We start from the raw sequence: 20,857 nt of genomic DNA, 5'->3' as shown, positions 1-20,857 counted from the left end.
CACACAGGACTGTGCTGCAGGGTGCTGAGACAGCAGAGTGCGTTCATGTCCACAGTGCCCCCCCCACTAGTCCCTCCACTGCCGTCCTGCTCACTCAAGAGCCTCACTCCCAACACACCCCCTCCCCATCTCTGACTGCACATTTCACACTTTCTGCCCCACACGTCACTCACACTGTTTGGTTTGTTTTTTTTACTCCTCCTGCCGCAGAATGATAGGTAAAGTGTTCAGTTTGGAGTTCAGAGGCAGAGTGATGTGATGATGTGTGGTTTAGGATATGATGTCATGTTTTGGATCTCAGTAGTCGGATCTCTCTAAACTTTAATATTTTTCATACAGTTCAGCTAGGCCTGTGCTTGGTAATGGTTAACAATGTTACCGCGGCAACAGCTGACAGTTTGAAAAAATGTCATTGCTCTACAGATTTATTTCGTGTAAACCATAGCACAGAGCTAGTATTCGTACACGTGAACCTAACGGAATGTTGAACTTGAGTGTTAAACTAGGTTGAAAACGCTCAAATGAAGGCCGATGAGGCACTGTGTGTTGTTGTGGCAGGCAGATATCAGGCCTGTACAAAACAAAAACGTGCGTTGTCTGTGTGCGGCACCAACCAGCCTGTGTGTTTCATATTGTTTTTTTCGTTAAGCCTGTAAAATACAAGCTACAAGTGAAGAGGAAGTAAACAGCGTTATTGTTTATGTTGCCTGTAGCTTTTAGTGGAAAAAAGACTAATAAAAATAAGGAAAAATCTACTTTTGGAACATTTGGGTCAACCTCTTTCTGCAGGCCCTAAATTGACTCAGATGCTTTTGATTAGTATGATCCAATAAAATGTTTTTTTCCCTGTAACTCTTCTCAGACTACTTAGGACTGTAAGCTGTCTGTGAAGTGGTAAGCTGCTAGTGAGCAATGGGTGGGGTGACAGGAAGGCTGAAAAACAATTGTGAAAACATCTCACAGCTAGAGAAGGACAATATGACAATATTAATCATTATTGTGATGAAGTAGGTCATAATATGCTGTTCTGATCATATCGTGGATGCCATCAGTACTTAAACACTTCTGAACTGCATGTTGATTACAAACACAGGATAATTAGGCCTTGTTAATTGGATTTATTGCAGCAGAGTATGTGAAATGTTGAAATCATCAGATGTCAGAAAAATAGCGTTTGAACTTGAAAAACGTATTTTTAGAAGTTAACCTTCTCGTTTACCAACAAGACAAAAGTCGAGTTCACTCTCGGTTTCGTAAATCAGACACATTTCCATCTAAATATATTCCGTCAACATTATTGAAGAAATGAAAAAGCATAGTTAAACAGAGGGGCCTCCTCCAAAACACATGGAAATTCCTTTTTATGGCTACTGTGAAAAGTGCTTAAAGAAAATGAAATTGGCCTTAAAATTTTGTTGTAATGTTTGGTTGTGGTGCCAAGTGGTGGTGTGTTAAGGCTGGACAATATGACAATAATAATCATTAATTATTATTAATAATAATTGTTATAAAGAAGTTAACATTACAGTGTGTCACAATTTGATTTTTTGAGTATATTGTGAATATCGTCAGTGCCTCTAGAACACTGGCTAACTCCTGTTTAACTAGACTTGAGGTGCAGTGTGTGAAATGCTGGAAACAAATCTTTTTTACTTTTTAATAGTATTTCTCAAATGTGGCATTGCTGACTTCTTTTTACCTGTTTCAACTTTCCAGATGTCAGAAAATTTGGTACCTGCAGATAATTGCTTTACAAAATCTGTCATGTTTAGATTTGACCAATATTTGATGATGTGTTTATTGGACTCTGGGAGAGCAGAATGTTTAGGTGACTCTGGGCTACTGTGCTAAAATGCCTGCCTTTCACTTTAGTACATTTATAATCCTATAAGAATAAATGATGTTAGCTGTGTTCTTCTTCCTGTGGGTACCAGAGTGTTGGAGAAGTTTCAGCTTGATAGCCTACTTTTTATGGTAGTTAAAAATGGCTCATTTTAAAGTGTATCATTGGATTAACATCAGTATCAGCTGATACTCATACACAAGGTTTCATTATCGACATTGGGAAAAGAAAAAGTGTATCGTGCCATCTATAGTCACATGGTACCTGACTAACTTGTATCTGCCTCTACCTCTTTGTCCTCATCTCTCTACATCCCTTTATATCTTTATTTTTCTGTATAGTAAGTAAAGAGAGAATGAAAGCTCTCCGTGCTGTTTTATTATCGCCCTCTTTGATACTCAGGCAGGCGTCCGCTAACTGATGCTCTCTTCACAGATGTGCTCTAACACACGTGAGGGTTATTCTTGGAGTGCGGCTCCAGCAGAAGTGGGTGTAGGGAGCACTAGGGGCCAGGTTTCATGCTTTCTTTGCAGTACTGAATCCCATTGAGCACTTAAGTGGCAAGATCATAGTGCCTCATGCTTTACATTGCAGAGCTGCATAGTTGAAGCTGCACGATTTGAGCATCAGCCTTCATGACTAACAGAGAAGCAGACAGGTTACATTCCATTGTTGGCATCATTTTGATGGTATATCTTAAAGGAAAAGTGAAATAGTTCAGTTTTCCCCTAAGCCAAAATATGTTTTGTGTATGATTGCCTCTTTAGTTCTGCACTGAAGCTGAGAGGCTAATTAAGTTAAAAAGTAATCGAGGCTTATTATAGTCAATCAGCATTGTGGAAGCTCAGACTCTAAATCATCATACACTTGCCCCAAACCATGTCGAGTTGTTAAGACTCCAATAGACTTATTAGTTTCTGACACTGTATGACATACTGTTAGCAGTATAATTGGACCAAAGTACAGAAAAAATTGACGCTTACTGATGGCTGTTATTACTGTTTTTGGCGATCCATTTTTCTCAATGACAGTATTAGGGATGCGTGATATGGGAATTGTGGGTCAATAACAATAAAATGTAAAAAGAGGACAATAATAATAATAATAATAATAATAATTGTTGTTGTTGTACACAAACGGTGGCGAGGGCGGCAGTGAGCAAACACACAACAGTTCCTATATTGGCGAGAAAATGTTCCTCAATATTTTTTTTAAATCATCGCTACAAAGTTTAATTTAGCTCTTTGTTGGCTGAGAGAGTGTTTTTCTCTCTGAAGGACATTTTCATTCGCTGCTATGGAATTAGCTTGTGGTTGGCTGGGAGAAAGTTGCTTGGTCCAAAGGAGGTTTTCACTCTCCGCTAGTACAAAGTTTAGTTTGTTGTCAGTTGAAAGAAAGTTTCTCAGTCCAGAGATCACTTTTACTTGCTGCTGTGGGGCTCAGCTTAGCTTGTTGTCAGCTGAGAGAATGTTTCTTGGTTCAGACTAGATTATCAAGCGTTACCACAGGATTAGCTCGTTGCTGGCTGAGATGAAGTTTTTCATCATGAAGGACATTTTCACTCACTGCTATGGATTTTGTTTTACAGATAAATCTAACATGTAGGGAAATAGCGCAGTGCAGTCACATTAATACAATGAAGACATATATCTGCTGAGGCTGATATGATGCTGATATGATTCCACTATCATTGTAAGTCATTAAACAGTGTGTCATATAGAAGTGTTTCCCCTAAAATAGGCAGGGTGACTTTAACAGAATTTCTGAGTCATTAAAGAAAGTTTTTCTGTAGACTGAAATATTGGATTGAAGTGTTTTTATTCAAATATGGTGTTGTACCCCTGAATACGGGATGATAAAAGACTGCTGTTTTATTGACAGGAGGGAAATTCGATTTTCACCAAACTGCTTCTTTAAGCGCTGCTCAGATTAAACTGTCTTTGTTCTTGGGTTAAATTTAGTCCAGTGTGGATGTTTGGCAAAGAGACCACGCTCTCCTTCTGTAAGCCGAGCATTTGCTCAGTGCTTATGTTTTCTAACTGCTGAATCCCTTCATCAGCTTCTGCTAACTAGCAGTGGGGGGGGATTCTCAGGAGAGCTTTGTGAAGAAGTTGAGTAATTGTCTTGTGCTGGCTGCCTCTGTCCAGTGGGGGGCCTCAGTGATCACAACCTGTCAGCACTAATGAGGCCGTGAAGAGGCTCGTTGGAAGAAGATTAGGTTGGGGGGGAAGGAGACACAGATCTGATGAGAGTGAATGTGTCTGTTTCGTTTTTTTTTTACAGCAAACCAGAACGCAGCGTCTGCCGCCCCTGCCTGCAGTAATGAGAGAGAGAGAGACAGAGAGATGGAGAGAGAGTGTAAAAGTTAAGTCAAGGGAAGGAAGAGAGAAAAAGGGAAAGAAAAAGGAGCATGAAGAAAGAGAAATAACAAGAAAAGCAGAAGAGGGAGGTGGAGAGGTCCAGCAGAGTGAGCCTGTGTTATTATGAAGGAGGATTTGAGGAGGCGTTTTACCTGCAATGCAGTGCTAGTCTGTTATAACCAATCAGAATACAGGGCTGGGAGGGAAGGGGGCGGGCTGTCGGAGCTGACGGCGCTGACGGCAGCAGACGGGGGGGCTGAGGGATGGTGTGACAAACAGAGAGAGAAAGAATGTGTGGTTTGCGAGAGTGAGGGTGAGAGACCTAGAGTGTGCATTAGAGAGGGAGGGAGGGAATGTGCCTATGAGAGTGAGCGAGTGAGAGAGTTAATATGTTTGAGAGAGAGGGAGAACGTGTATGAGAGAGAGGGAGAGATTTTGAGTGAGTGAGCGTGCGTGTCTTCAGCACTGCATGTATGTGTGCAGTTGAAGGTTGAGCAGCCGTGCTGCTGCTGCTGGTTCATGGCTCTGGCTCTCACCTGTGAGCCCCAGCCACCTCCGCCGTCTCTCATGGGCATCCGTGCATCCTGCAGGTGAGCAAACGCCTCCGCAGCTCTGTGGCTCAATGTGTATACATGTGTGCGTCCATCACTCAATCAAAGCAGTGTTTTGGTCAGTTGCGCACTCGCGGTTTGGCAGTGAGGACCCTGAGTCTGGGTTCTTGCTTTCTTGGGCTGTTTCTTATGCAGTCTAGCAGCTGTTACTGACAAAAGGGGTCTTTATTCACCCCACTGTGCTGAATGTTCTTGAGGGAGCAGAAGACGTGAGGTTGGGTTTGGAAGCGTGCAGGGAATAAGACCCCCTATAATAGAGGGGTGGCGAGGGGGAAAGTGGAGGGGGTGAAGGCAGAGAGTTTTGGTTTATTTTGCACTGAAGTGGCTCATTTTTGCACCAGCATGATTCAGTTTGTGCTCAAAAAATAGCACTGACGTAATTCATTTTGCAGTGAAAAAAAAGTTTTATCTTTTTATGATTCATATTGTCGAAAATCGAAAAGATTAATTTTGTAAGAAAACCTTTTAGTTTAATTCATTTTGTACTGACGACATTCATTTTGCACTGAAACAGGTTTGTTTGATTCATTTTGTACCATCATTCGTTTGGTATTAATGCAGTTTTGTTTGATTGATTTTGTATCAACATAAATTATTTTGCACCAAAACAGTTTTGTTTGATTCATTTTGTACTGAAACGATTTTGCACTGATATTGGTCAGTTCCATCCTATCCAGCATTAAAGCTAAATCAATGTTTTATTTTATGAATCAGTTTTACTTTATTTGTTGGCTTTACTAAAAACAACAAGAATGTAGCTGAATCTTTGAAAATGTATTGACGATTGAGTGGCAAATATGATAGTCAGCAAGCAGCAGCTGGAGCAGACGGGTAAAGGGGTGTTTTGTTGAAGGGTGTATGGATGGGAGCTCCCGCAGCAGCAGGTGTGCTGGCACCCCTCCTGTGCTTTTCCACCTTTCGCTCCATCAGAAACAGTGAGCTGCTGAGCTTGGCTGCCTCTCTCTCTGCCTTTGCTTGACTTTTCCACCTTGTAACTGTGCACTCCTGGGGTGCTTGTTTGATTTCAGGGTGCGTTCACTCTTTCCCTGGATGACTGCCATGGAATCGAAAGGTTGTTATCTAAGCACTGGTGTTAAACGTGGCTCAGTTTTCCCTTGTAGATCTCTTTAGGCTGATCTCTTCAGTGCTGCATTGCAGTAAGGCAGTGAGGATAGAGGCTGGGGCTCTTGTTGTATTTCAAATTTTCCATTGCAATTAAAATTTTAATATTAGCCTGTGCATAGTTTGGAGAAAAGACCATTTTAATGTGCATTTGTTTGTATTTATATGGTGACAGATGACGTGAGAATGCTGTTCTGTGTGTGCGTGTGTGTGGGGGGGTTGGCGAAGTTTAGAAAGCGGTGCTCTGCATCCAGCTGGGGGTTTTAACCACTTGTGTACCAGATGTTCCTCCCGCCCACTCAGTTTGTGCTGTACTCTGACTGAATGTGTGATGAATGGATGGAAACACGTTGTAACTGCCACCCTTGAGCATGATGGAAGCGAGTGATGAACAGCCAGTGCCGGTTGCTATGGTTTGATCATTTTAATAGAATCCTCCCACGCAGAGAACCTCCTGAAACAAAAAGAAGGACAAATACTGTAAGAAACATTCACCCTTCATCCCCTGGTAGGAAAGATTATGAGAAGTCAATTTGCACCTGCGACTGAGGGGAAATTGGATCCTTCTTTCATTCTTGTTCACAGGTGGTTTATTTTTGCCTCACAAAGAGAATTGGAAGGAGTGTGCTTAGTTGCCTTTTATAGGGTTGCTATGATAACCATGATGGTAGTATGCAGATAGTGATGCTGGATATATTACTCCTATTAGTGCATAAGTGCATATTTCTGTGTTTGTTTTATTTTATTTTTTTTGTTTTTTTAGGAATGCACAAAAATGTTAATTGAAAAAAGTGCCACTTGCAGTTTTCTAGGGCAAAAAGGCAGCAAAAAGAATTAAGAAATGAGTTTTCAAAATGTGAACCAACAACTCTAGCTGACAGTAAATTAGGCTCTGCTCACTCCGTTTCTGGTGCTGGGGTCTCTTTAAACAGTCCACCTTGCAAACTCCTGCCAGGCATGCACTGTGCAATTTTAGCACACACAAATTCATTTACAGACTTTTGCAACCACTTTCCTAATAGGAGTGGAGACATGCAGGCCAGCAAAACAGAGGCGGAATAAGTACCAAAGTCGCTTTGCTGACTCTTGTTTGACTGAATAGAATTGCGAAGTTTAATTGTTAATACAGTGATTTTTATATACATTCTCTTTTGTAAAACAGGTTGTAGAGAGACCGTTTTGTCCTGCCCACGTACATTGCAGCCTGGTTTTAGTTTCAGTGTGCTAAGAGACAGATGACGAGCGGGGATCAAATCTATGAAACATACTTTACTTACAGCTGTACAGAAGTGCCTTTTTGATGGAACAAAACCTGCTGTTCTCTACTGCAGCGCTACTCGTTGTCTTGTAAAGAGGTTCTCACCCCTCCCATTTTACCCCTCACTGCTTGCTAGCAGCTCAACACACAAGAGAGCCAACACAGAGAGAGCCAACAGTGCCAACAAACTTAGTTAATCTGATAACAGAATTACAGAGAAAGATACTTTTAATTGATCTAATCGAATAAATTATCAACTCTGCTTCCATTATGTTGGTGGACAGACCACTAGAGGGGCCTGCAGAAAGAGGTTTATGGATTGTTATAAAATAACTAACTACATGTCCCTTGCATGGGGCACTAGACTTGTGCGATATTTATTTATTTATTTATTTCCCCCCTGCTCGCGATTTGCCATTTTCAAAAATGTCAATTAATGATGTTAAACAGATGAACAGATTTTAAAAAACTGATGCAGAAAAAACAAAATGGAGTGGCGCTGTTGAGTGTCATTAGATTTTGACATCAGGGACATTATGCAACAGCATGTTTGTGTCGAGCAACAAGTTATGAATTACGTATCTTGAACAAGCCTTTTTTTTGTAAAATGTAATTATAGTAATAGTAGTAATAATAAGTCATAATTATGATAGTAATAGTTATATTTGTGCAGTTATGCTGAAACGTTTTACTGTTATGAGGGCACATTGAGTTAAATGGCAGTTAAAAATGACTCCATGTCACAGCGTATGGTGTAAGGTCGTGTAGGGATGATCGAATTGTTATATCGCACAAAACTGTGTGGTACTATTAATACTTCTCATTCATTTCATCCAAGTGGATGATAGCAGGTTGCCTAAAATTAAAACCAGCCCAGATTCTTTTGACACACTGGTAGTCAAGTTGCCTCCCTCCACTTATGGCCCCCCTCTTATTGTCACAGTGTTGAAAATTCACCACTGCAGTGAGCCTCATCTTTCACTTCTTCATTTCAAGACTGCTTATCTGAACCATTTTTAAAGGATTGCACACCACCAACAAGGTCAGTACACCCTCACTGTGTCCTAAAACCAGACTATAAATCGAGTGCAGTGGGTTTCTGGTCCTGCTCCTCTTGCTTCACCGTGTCTGTCCTGGTTTCTGCATATACCAGCTCAGCTACACTGATCTGTCTACCACAGACTCCCACGACTTCCCCGCTTCCATTCCAAACGCCTCCACGCTCAGCTTTCACGGCTAGACAGAGCGACGACTCAAAACTGAGCTTGACAACAAGCTGCCAGTTATTGCTGATATATCACTGGCATTACTAAGCAACTGGGTTATGCTGCATTGCTCTGACCAACCATCTGTCTCCAGCAGTGATTCATCTTATCTAATGGAAAGAGCTTGTTTAGGGAGGTGCTTTGCTACTGATTAACACTACTCAGAGGCACTCTGAGGTGGCTTTCTGTCAAAATTTGTAATTAACAACATGGTACAAAGCTCATTTTTAAATGCATTTACTGAAACACTGCATTTAATCACTGAAAGGGAGATGAGCATCTAATATATATCAGCAAATGAGTGTAATAAGGCAGTAAATCATAGTGATTTTGGAAGGTAGGTCATGTCAGAGTTTTTCCCAATATTATATTTCTGCATAACCAGCCTCTACCCCCCCCCCACAATTCCCTGTTTCAACTGAAAAACGTTCAACTTGCACTTCTACTAGTGCATTCCAGTGTAAAAAATATATGATAATCAGGTCTTTGGGATTTTTAAAAAGGGCTAAATGATAAAAATGTATTTAACAGTAGCAAACCATGTGTAGCATTTCAAAGATCCTAAAATACTTTATTGGAAAAGGGTCTATGAAGTAAGAGTGTACACATTTTCACAGAAGTCAACATTTGATTTGATTTTTGATAGCAAAAGAAGAATCTGTAGAACTTGGAATAGAATTTATTCATTCATCATGTCATTTTACGCATGAGGACCTGCATAGCATAAGCCCCTCACCCTTCCCGCCCACTTTGCTCTCATAGGATGCACGCTAGGTCTCCACCTATCACATGATGCTACCAAGCTGGGGGGGGCAAAGGCTGTCACACACTTTCTCTGAGACACGTGAAGCAATCTCATCTTTTCAGACTGCCGCTGATGCAACATCATTGGGCTTTGGAGGAAAACACTAACTACCAATTTTGTTAGGTTAACTAACAGACATGCCTGTGCTGGCTGCTGTTGCATTACCTAGTGGGTTCTTTAGGCAAATCGTTACAGAGTGATGGAGAAAGTGAGGGCCAACTACTTTCTTTCCTTCCTTCTGCTTTCTTGGACTCCGGACCACGGATTTCTGTAGCATCTCTGGGGATGGAACTTACAATCGCAGTCTCCTGACAGTTGTACTGGTTGGAAGCAATGACTAGTTTTGGTATCTGATCAGTGATTTCCACAAAAGATGGCAAATGAGAGTGAAGGGAGTATTAACGATACTGATTTAAATACACTGTTTAAAACATTTGTTTGTTAAATAAATCTGTCTATACTGTATTTAAATTGTTACAATCCTTACTGAGAAGCCTTTAATTTGAAAGACGTCATTAAAAATGTGTAAAAATTCTGTATGGCAGGAAAAAAGACAAAAAGAACAAGCACTATATGGTTAAAAGTATGTGGACACCCCTCCCTTCAGGTGTTTCAGCAACGTTGTGTTAACAGGTGTATGAAATCAAGCACATAGCCATGCAATCTCTATAGACAAACAGTGGCAGCAAAATGGGTCATACTAAAAAGCTCGGTGGCTTAACATTGCATTGTCATAGAATGCCACCTTTGCCATAAGTCAGTCTGTGAAATTTCTGCTGTGCTAGATCTGCCTTGGTCAACTCTAAGTGCTATTATTGTGAAATGGAAGCATCTAGAAGCAACAAAAGCTCAACCTTGAAGTGGAAGACCACACAAAGTCATAACTCACTGAAGCATGTAGCATGTAAATCACCTGTTCTCTGTTATAACGCAAAATTCCAAACTGCCTCTGGAAGCAGCATCAATGCAAAAGCTGTGAGTCGGGAGCTTCATGAATCTGGTTTACAGGGCGGTGCAGCTCCACAGAAGCCTTAGATCACTATGTGCAATGCCAAGCATCAGCTGGAGTGGCGGAAAGCACTTCATCACTGGCCTCTGGAGCAGTGGAGACATCACACTACCGTTATGCTTCCGTCATGCTTCACTCTCTGGCAGTCTAATGGATGAATCTGATGGACGCTACCTATCAGAATGCATAATGCCATCAGTAAAGTTTGGTGGGGGCAAGATAAAGGTTTTGGCATGGCTGCTTGGATCCAGTGAAGGGTAATGTTAATGCTTCAACATAGAGATGTTTTAGACGACTAAAGGCTTCCAACTTTTTTGGAAGCTTGGGTAAGGCCCTTTCCTATTCCAGCGTGACTGTGCCCCTGTGCACAAATCGAGCTCCGTAAAGACATAGATGGATGAATTTGGTGTGGAGGAGCCCCAGTTCTACACAAAGCCCTGACCTCAACCCCACTGAACACCTTTGGGATGAATTGGATCACTGATTGTGAGCCAAGCTTTCTCATCCAACATCAGTACCTGACTTCAAAAATGTGGGCACATATTCTAGCAGAAACACTTCAAAGTCTTGTGGAAAGCCTTTCTAGAAGAGTGAAGGCTATTATAGCCACAGAAGCGGGGCGACTCCATATTAATACTCATGGTTTTTGAATGAGATGTCCAACAAGCTCATATAGGTGTGACAATCAGTTGTCCATGTACTGATGATGAATGTATATCTTTGTGTAGTTGAACATTCTGAATGCATGTTTGCTTGTGCGATACAGTTTCCCTGCTTAGTTTCCAAACGTGCCAAGACAAATTACCTGTCACGTGCTGGCGAATGAAGCAATTTTGATTCTTCTGAGTGGTGTTAATTTCCATACAGTGGGTGGGAGTGACTGGCAGGCCAGACTCACCATAATGAAATGCGAGGAATCTCTGCAGTGCACAGCAGTGTCTGTTGTCCCTGCTATCAACAGTAGAAAATAGGAACACCCACGGTGCCTTCCCAGACACTCGGGTTTCTCATCATGCAGTGGGCAAAGTTTTGGCCTCCTCCTCATTGCAGCACTGTTGTCATTATAGGACAAAATGCTGTAATCTTTTTGTTGTTGTTGTTGTGTTTTTGTTTTTTTTTTTGTTTTGTTTTTTTGTTTTTTTTTTTCAATCCCAGAATGCTCCTTCCCTGGAGCATTTTGGGGTCACAAAGAATCCATCCTCAGAGCATACTTTTTAATGTATGTACAGGGGTGATTTGTCTTGTCAGCGTGGGCTAAATGAAGTTACTGTCTGGTGTGGGCAGATTTGAGCTTTGTGGTGGTTGCAGATAAGAGAAAGTGTGCTGTAGGGAGACATTCTCTTTTGCGTTGATGACAGGTGGCAGAACTGTGATTTAAATGGCTTCACTGGTTAGTAGTATGAGGTATTGATTTTGTAAGGATCAGTATTAGATTACTCCAATTCATCACTCCCATGTTGTTTGAATTTCAGTCTCATTCACTCTTATTATGATTATTTCACATTAGTAACATCATAAAAATATTGCGTTTTCATGGCTCATTGTTTCCAGATACTTCACAGCCAAAATAACTGACAGTGCTGTTGTGTTTTTTTTGGGGTTTTTTTTCTGAGCTGATTATTATTAGCTTTTTTTGTTAATATTATTAATTTACTTTTTCTCCCAAAGTTCTCACTTTACAGCCTAATTAAATATATGCATGCACGTCTATGCGTTTCTGACAAAGTTTTTACTATAAACTGGTCAGAGAAAGAATGCTGCTGGTCTTTTCTGTTGATCGATTTTTTAAATTAATATTGAGTTAGGTGGGACTTGGCGCAGGTGGTTAGCAATATGTGCACATCAGTTTTTTGTGTTCCTCTTTCTCACATAAAGTGACTGCTCTCCCCCTACTCCCAGTCCCAGCCACAACTCCCAGCAAGCTTTCTACTAGCTACCTGTTGCAGGATCCGTCTATAAGCGATTAACTTAAATTACGAAAGCAGGATAGCTAGCAGTCCTCCTTGACTGTAGGAATAAAGTGATACATTAACTTATTATTATGATAGCTATACACCCCCCCCACCAACTCCCCACCCCAACATCAAGGCTCACAGTGTTTGCCCGCAATTGTACTTTACAGATGTAGCACAAAAAAGACTTATGATAAATTTCTCCACAGTGCATGCAAATCTGAACATGCCAACTCATAACAGAATCACCTCAGTTTCAGAAGCGTGGCCCAGGAGTTAGCCAGCTGTCTTTAGTTTATGGATATAGCATTAGTGCTTAGTGTTCAAAAATTGGACATGAAATGTCTGTGATCTACATCTCATAAGAAGAAAGACTGAATTCTTAAACATTTACTGCAAAATGTAATGCATCTCTAAAATGACCATTAGACGGCTTGCTCTCCATTTTGCACTTTTTACTCAGCTTTCAGAGACCGGCCGGGAGGAACAAAGTGGTCTGTTATCCTGTGGGGGGGACTCTTGTTCTTTAAAATCAAAAGAGTAGGGCTGAACCACACCAATTTCTTGTTGTCTGTTGTGTTTATCGTCTTTAGCATTGAGCTGTTGGTGGTGTTGCACACCACTGCTACTAGCACCGAGTTGTTTACATTGCCAGGGTGATGCCACTGTCAATCATTATCCTGACACACCCACACGGTTCTGAGCAAGCAGCAGCTCAGAATTTTTGACTTTTTAATGAATATAACTCTTGTGAGTGCTTTTATTTTATTCAGAACATTTGAAACCATGTTGAAATATTTACAGAATGGTTCATTGTGAAACTGCAACAAATGTAGTGCAGAGTATGTTAGACATCGTACAAGCCTGAAATTCCAAATATCTACTGTCACGTCTGTTCAAAACAGTGTTACATGTGCATTAGCTTGGTGCTAATAGACATTAGCATAATGCTAGTAGACAAAAAAAGGAAAAGGCTGCTATGAATACAGATGATTTTTATTCAGTGTTCTACATACTGCACTGAACTAAATCAAATTTAAACAGGACAAATTGTGCTCTTTTTTAATGAAACATGTCACTGGTCAGTGTTCCTTAAGTACCGATGATTTCCATGATGTTTTCAGAAAATCATACTGTGACATAGTCACAGAGTTCATCACGATAGCGATATCAAATTACCCAGAAGAAGTTGAATTGTTTGTTTAAAGCTTCAAATATTGCAATGGCAAGCATAATTAAAATGCTTTTAATTCCAGGTTCTATTCATCAGTTAAAACGGCAGCATCTGCTTTATTTGAAAACAAATTCACTGCTCATGTACTTATTATGTACGTCATAAAAAATTTAACATTGGCTGGAATGATTTCTGTCGTTCACCACTACTAAGAAGCAGGGCTGTGAATGTGAAACAGAGCCTGAAACATCCATTTAAATGAATAATTTTGCCACGTAATATGTTTTCTTTATGTTTTTCTTTCTTTAAATACATAATTTTAAAGGCTTTCTAATTCATTTTTTTATCAAATGTTTTGGAATCCTTGGCAGGCAGTGCACAATTTGCTGTTGTTTAGTGATGTCCATTGACTTCTTGTAAAACCTCAATTAAAAGAAGTCCTTGGCTTCTTTCAAAAACTTCAATCATTAAAATAAGTGATACTCGGTTACTATTGTAATCGATAGTGATAGTACGCGCTAGGAACTAGCTCATAATCATGTTCATCTTCTTTCTAAGTGTGAATTTCAGAGCATTAACTGGCCTTCAACCACTGTCGCTGTTAGTTTGGGGTGCGTTTTGGGGTCTGATGGGTGAATTGAAGTCTGAGCTGCATAGCAATTTTGCCCATTCACTGAGGAGCTTCACAAAAATCCTGCCACTTTTTCCTAAAAGTGAAGCCTCAGACTGAGAATTCAGTTTCAAGTGAAGAGTTCAATTTATCTTTTATTGCTCGACATTATAATGTAAAACTTGGATCTCCTGGTTCCATTTAATGCAGAACTTGTGTGCTTCTCCGCTGCACTTGGGATTTGAACTGGCATCCCTCCACTTACAAACCTGGTTCTTCCTTACATAGAAGGCATGAAGCCTACAGATGGTTCTTCAAGAGTTCTTTGGTAAAGACAGTGGTTCTGTATAGAACCATGAACACTCAAAAAACCATTTGCATGCTTAAATATTTAAAAATTCTTTGCATGGTGAAATCATTCTTCAGATTGATGGAGAATGCATTCTAGGCTGTTTTATTTAGAACCTTTTTCAAATTTGCTCTGTATAGTGCCAAAAAAGGAAAACTTGCTGTCAGCTGAATAGGCGTATACAGCATTGTTTGTACTTTTTTTTTGTTTGTTTTTTTTTCATGAAAACAGTGAATTCATAACGGGCCTTTTTTGCAGCTTATTTTACATATACGGATGTGTGGACTGAGGAATGAATGGTACGTTTTGAAACTACATTACATTAAAATACATTTTATTTTAGCTTTCCTTTAAACAAAACTGTAAGAAGAGATACAAGTACAAGAGTGAGTGGTAGAAGTGTAGCTCAGTGGAGTTGGCAATAATGATGTGAAACAGCTGTAAGATGCCATGCCTGGCCTGGTGTGTGTAGAGAGCAGAAGGGCCAGGAGCAGCATGCAGGCTTACCTCAGCTAATTAACTCCCCCTACGCCCCTCTCATTAAGGTGAGCAGGGCAAAAGTGTCAGCTTCTTTTTCAGCATCTGCTGTCCATCATGGCAGTTTTTTGGAAAGCATGGTCAGCTTGTAACCCAGCCTTCATATTTGGATGCTGTGTGTTAATCCTAGTTGAGGGTACTTCAGTGGCTCTTGACCTGCAACCAAAAGCACTAATATGCAGATTAGTGTTTAATATGAGCCGGAAGGATCACACATTGCTATTCCAGCTGAGTAGTTTGGCTTTCTAGCATTTTTTTTTCCCCAGATGGCGCCTCAATTACGCAAATCATGCCTGGCTCATGAAGCGAAAAATTGGTTCTGGCTGTGAATGACATGAGGCATTTTTCAGAAAAGCATGCTAAATATACTCAAAATTAATGTTTTTTTTTGCTGTTGTAGTTTGAAAAACCTGTCAGGCTTGAAGATGTTCCTGTCTGTCAGTGCTCTATTGACTTGGATGTTTGGGGGCTTTTTCTCCCCTGCGTGTCGGCTGCCTCCTCTGTTCTGCTTGTGTGTCGTGTTCTTGGAAAGCTCAGACCGGCTGTGCTTGATGGCATTTATTATTTATCCTTCGCTCTAGGCGCTTACCCAATTTTATCCAGTGGACATATTTAGTTTGGATGGCTAGATTGAGTCCTTATGGAAATGTACACACATTTCAGTATGTCTTTAAAAATGTGTCTAAGGTAGAGGACACAAAGTGGATATTTATTCTGAAAAAAACAGATATAAAGTCAAAATGGCCACTAAGTACAAATGATTGTTTTTTTCATTTTGTATGATATTTATAAGGAGATTAAATAGGCAAAGGGGACTTCTATTAAGAAGACCTGGTAGATGGTAGACCACCAACTGTCACCATCAGATAAACTGTACTTAAAGCTATCATCTCTGAGAGATAGGAAGACATCAGGTTCCACACTTATTTCAGATATAAAAATGTCCAGTTTTTGTCCATCGTTCCACTATGAGAAGACATCTCTACACTATGGGTCCGAAAGTCGTGTAGCTCTTGAGAAGCTGTTGCTGAGAAGAAGTAATAGACAGAAAAAGAAAAAAAGGCAAATCATGCAAAGAATCTGCTGCTCTTCTCAAAACAATGAACTATACAAATTGTCCAGACCTCAATGTTTTTGAATGTGTTTAGGATTACTTGGATTGTGATAATCAGAAAATACAACCAACTTCCAAGACTGAACTTTTTGAGGTGTGGATAAATATCCCTATAACTAATGGAAGCTGCAAAGGTAAAGGGTGGACATTTTTAGTTGTTTAGGCTTCTGTGTTATTTTAAATATTTTTTGCTTTTTTTTCAGCAAAAAAATGAATAACTTGTTCTTAATGGCCATTTTGACTGGAAATAATCTAAATTACATGTGACCTCTGACTATTGCACAGTACTGTACAGGTAATGAAATACATTTCTAGTATGATCTTTTGATAAACTGCAGTCACTGGGCAACTTCATATCAAATAATATGACAAATATTAGATGAACAGAGCTGTAGATGACTCCCAAATGACTGAGAGAGCTGCATAGCATTGAGGAGGATGTTATAATAAAATATCCAGAATGCGTCGTATTTCTCCTGTAGTGATCAAATATAAAGGTGGATACTTTGACAACTATGAGCCTGTTTACATCTTGCATTAACATGCGTTTTGTGTCTGAATGATATCTTTATAAACTTCGGTAAGATTTCACTAAAATATGTCCCCAGTGTGGCCAGGTGAGATCTGATTGTACTTTCCCTGTGTAAAAAGCACATCAGCACACGTTGTTTGTGTTTACATTCGTTTACTTTCTTCTCCTGTTAGGATACAAAGTGGTTTAATCGCTCATCTTGTTTATTCTCACACCTGCTATTCAATGCTGGGCAGACACATTTCCACTCACATAATTGTGTATGGAAAACGCGTTCTGTTTACATTTGTGTTTAATAGGGTCAAGATCTGTCTCTGACCACCTCAGAATGTGGTTTAAGTAATCCAATCTGATCAATACAGTCTGTCCTGGCTTTTCATGCAGTCAAGTGAAATCCAAAAGTGATCTGGTCACTAAAAAACGTGTTAATGCAAAGTATACATTTTGGTGTCTGATTTATGTCTTTAAAATCTATATTGTATAAAATAAAAATCATTAATATGACAAGTGACTTCAAACTTTTGAGCGGCAGTCCTCATCCAAGAGCGCTCAGAGCCATAAATTATGAAAAACAAATCCTTGGCTGCAGCATGATGTGTGTCCTTGGGAAGTCCACGGTCATTGCAGCTTTGCTTCAAACATCCAGGCATACTTATTAGCCTGGGCTGGAATACAGAACAGTTTCTTCAACAGTTCATTCTGAAGAAGAGCGTGAAGCTGCATGGCTAATCCAATCACTGCAAGCTATTAGCATGAGCTTTTCTCTGGTGGTGTGGGCTGTAAACGCTTATTATAAGCCCATTGGTCAAATTACTAAACGACCCACACGCCATGAAGTACAAGCTGCTAGGGCTCCACAGTATATCACTAGTTAATTTGTTACTTTTGCAGTACTGATTATTATAGAAGCCTGCAATATGCAAATGAGCCCTGCAATATGCAGATTGTTTTTGCATTAATCAGTTGCAAATGAGCGTTTCTATTGGTGTTCACATAATCTAGCAAAAGTCAGTTGTTTTGGTCAAAGTAATAATTTAATTGTGTCATAATGCATCTTTAACATATCGGACAGATGTTCAGATTTGCCACAATGACGCTTAAGCGCGCACACGCAGTGTGTGACAGAACTGTACCCAGCATAGAACTGGCATTAAACACTTTTTCTCTCAGCTTGATGCTTCCTAGGCCTCTCACTGCGACTCCCTGCTGAAGCAGTCTGGGAGTTGTACAATGGGCTTGCAAATAAAGTTGACTCGCTCAATACTTCATAACACCCAACCATCCACCGTTCTTTTTCTTCTTTGGCTGCCCCTGCTGGTTTGGTTTCATAACGGAATGACCTTCTCTGGAGTTAGACTTCAGGGTAGGGAGAAGGCTTTCTTATCAGTCTCGCCTTCTGAGCTCTTGTTTGTTGAATATGATTAGCGCTCTTTGAGCAGTTGCGGAATAATAGGCTCCTCACGTGGCTGAGTGGCAGCTGAGGGTGCTGCAGAGAAGAGGCATATGAGACGTACTATATGATGAATGTACTCCAGCGTGAGGGTAGCAAGAAGATGAACAAATAACTGCCTGCGTTTTTGCAGTTTTTCATATCCTTAACTATAGATCTGTAACTTTCTTCTCAATCTTAATACATCTTTCCAATTTTTGATACTGAGACCTCAAATAAGGTACAGCTTTGTTGTTAGGGCCTACTTGCACATCTTATCCATTGAAAGGCTTTTTAGGGAACCACAAGTGGCTCGTTTGTGCCATCACTCTAAAAATACCCTTTTGGTGCCTTTAAGACTTCAAATGAGGTACAGCTATTCTTTGACCTGTGTTTTGTTGACCATTTCAGCCAGAAAATTATCACCACAACGTTGTTTCCTCTCATACTTTGGTGTCATTTCAGAGATGATTATGTATCCTTTCTATGCCTACTCTCCTAAAAGTTAAGGTGCCAAAAGGGTTTTTTGGAGCAATGCCATAGATTAACCACTTTTGATTCGCTAAAGAAGTGGTTCTCAAACCAGTCCTCAGGACCCCCAACTTGGCCTGTGTACAGCAGTGGATAGTTCTTCAAAGAATCAACTTTTGTAAATATGTGCAGGTGTGAAGAACCTTTTAAATGTCTAAAGAGCCTCCACATTATGTAAAGGTCCAAGGGAAAAGCCTTTAAATAATATAGAACTTTTACGTTTCATGGAGAGACACAGCTCATCTATTGAAAGGTTGTTTAGTAAAATGTGTGTGTGTGTAAAACGAGGTACCCCTGGTCTTTGATTGTATGTTGAAATACAGAAAATCATAATCGCAGTGTTGTTTCCCTCATATTGTGATGTGGGAAAGTACTACAGGTAACATAAGGTCACTTCACCCTTGTTCTGCTGTTTTGAAAATCAAATAAAAACAACCACGGTGTTACAGTGCTATAGTGTTGGCAGAAAAGAAGTTGTAAGGTGGTCCATATTGAATCTGGTACACTCTGATGAGCAATTCTGCGAGCAGCAGTTGAACTGCATCCCCTGAATTACAGTCAGGACGGTGGATAAAGATGAGCTTCTGGCCCATAGAACTGCCCTAATTTCAAATGTGTCGCTATTGTACTGTGGCCCTATAGCTGCCAGAGTTACCTCTGTGTGCTGATGATAAGTGCTCTCCACCCTGCAGGCCAGAGCCCCACCCGCGGGGAGCTGCCCAGCCATCCGACTCCACTCTGCAGGAGCAAGAGGAGGAGATCCTGGGCTCTGACGATGAGGAACAGGAGGACCCCAATGACTACTGCAAGGGTGAGAGCTGTGATAATGAACGCTGTAAAGAAACCAAGAATCTGTGTTCCTATATGAAAAAAATTGTGATTGATACCAATTTTAAGAATGTAAATATTCTGATAATCAAAATTATCAGCTGTTGTAATTTTATAGTGAAAAATTAAAGGGGAACAGTCATGTGCTGTTATGCCAGAGTTTAAAAAAAAAAAAGCTTCACTTTCACATTTTCTGTTGATAGCACTGGAATATGAAACATTCGGTTGTGAAATTTAACCAAAGTTCTGAGGAGGTGACCGAAGAAAGACAAAACAAACAGTGAGTCAGGCTAAAGCATGAGGGGAGAACACACTCTAGTCGATGAGATCAGCATGTGAAAGAGTATATTTACCTCAGGATGTTTGAAGTAGCTTAGCTGAGCTGAGATAAACACAGTTCTAGTAGCTGAAGCGTATTTGTCAGCTGTTAGAGACAGCCAACCTTCAGCTCTGGTTTACCACTTTTGTAATGTTCCTATCCATAGTGGTCACAAAAAGATTGCGCTCCAGTCTGGAATTGATGTTCAAAAAGTTCAACCTTTAAAAGCTTTGAGTGCTCGCTTTCTTTTTACATCTAATGGTGTGTTTTTATTGGAGTTTGGTTTAGTTATAAGAGAGATGCAAGAATCAAGCTATATAGTTTCTGACTGTTAAAACTTATATAGTTTCTGGAATAAAACTGTTCAATATCTTTGGAATTACAATGCAAAATGTCAGCATTTTTGTTCTGAATGTTTAAGTATTCTATTTACAGTGTGCCTGGTCCCCTTTAACACACCCCCAATTTATCGGACAAGCGATAGATTGATCAAGCCATAGTCTGGACAGACTGGACAGTTTAGATTTGTTGATATTTGCTTTGAATAAAAGAGATTTACACTGCTTTTCAGTTGAAAGACGAAAGAAGAACATAGATTTCTTTGCCTCTCTGATTTTTCACAGGCGGTTATCACCATGTGAAGATTGGTGACCTATACAACGGCCGTTACCATGTGATCCGCAAATTGGGCTGGGGTCATTTCTCCACGGTGTGGCTGGCATGGGACATCCAGTGAGTTCTGAATTGTCTTTTTCAAAACATCAAAACACTGTGTTTATACAATTTTTTTGGTGAAACTTTATTTGAAGGTGTCTACAGTCATTCATAACAGCTACATAACTTGCTCATAAAAATCCTCTGATCACATCACCTTGCTATCACTGCCTGTGGCATGTCATCATAAACATTCCTAAATGTCTGTGTGTGAGTTGCCTGACTGAAAGAAGTAATGTATGTATGAAGTTTGTAAGTTGAAACCTTCGATATTTGAGAAGTGTTTTCAGTACACTGTTGTGTTTGTGTGCTGTAGGGGAAAGCGCTTTGTTGCCATGAAGGTGGTGAAGAGTGCAGAGCACTACACTGAAACGGCGCTGGATGAAATCAAGCTGCTGCGTTCGGTGAGCTTCTACTGACACTGTCGCTTCCATGGCGACCGCTGCGATGAATCATCGTGTTAGAAGCATTCACACCGGCTGATTTCTAGAATAT

At 40.2% G+C, this 20,857-nt stretch overlaps 1 protein-coding gene across 1 annotated transcript in view; it reads left to right on the top strand.

Annotated features, from left to right (window-relative positions):
* The window catches only part of srpk1b (SRSF protein kinase 1b), a 51,042-nt gene that overhangs the window by 10,716 nt on the left and 19,469 nt on the right, over positions 1 to 20,857 (top strand). Inside the window, exons 3-5 of the mRNA XM_036559487.1 lie at positions 19,194 to 19,312; positions 20,272 to 20,380; positions 20,679 to 20,766. Of these exons, the coding sequence (XP_036415380.1) occupies positions 19,194 to 19,312; positions 20,272 to 20,380; positions 20,679 to 20,766 (316 nt within the window). The remainder of the gene's footprint in view (positions 1 to 19,193; positions 19,313 to 20,271; positions 20,381 to 20,678; positions 20,767 to 20,857) is intronic.

The sequence above is a fragment of the Colossoma macropomum genome, unplaced genomic scaffold (genome assembly GCF_904425465.1).
Source record: "Colossoma macropomum unplaced genomic scaffold, Colossoma_macropomum, whole genome shotgun sequence".
NCBI classification, from domain to species: domain Eukaryota; kingdom Metazoa; phylum Chordata; class Actinopteri; order Characiformes; family Serrasalmidae; genus Colossoma; species Colossoma macropomum.
This window is presented reverse-complemented; position numbering and strand designations above follow the sequence as displayed.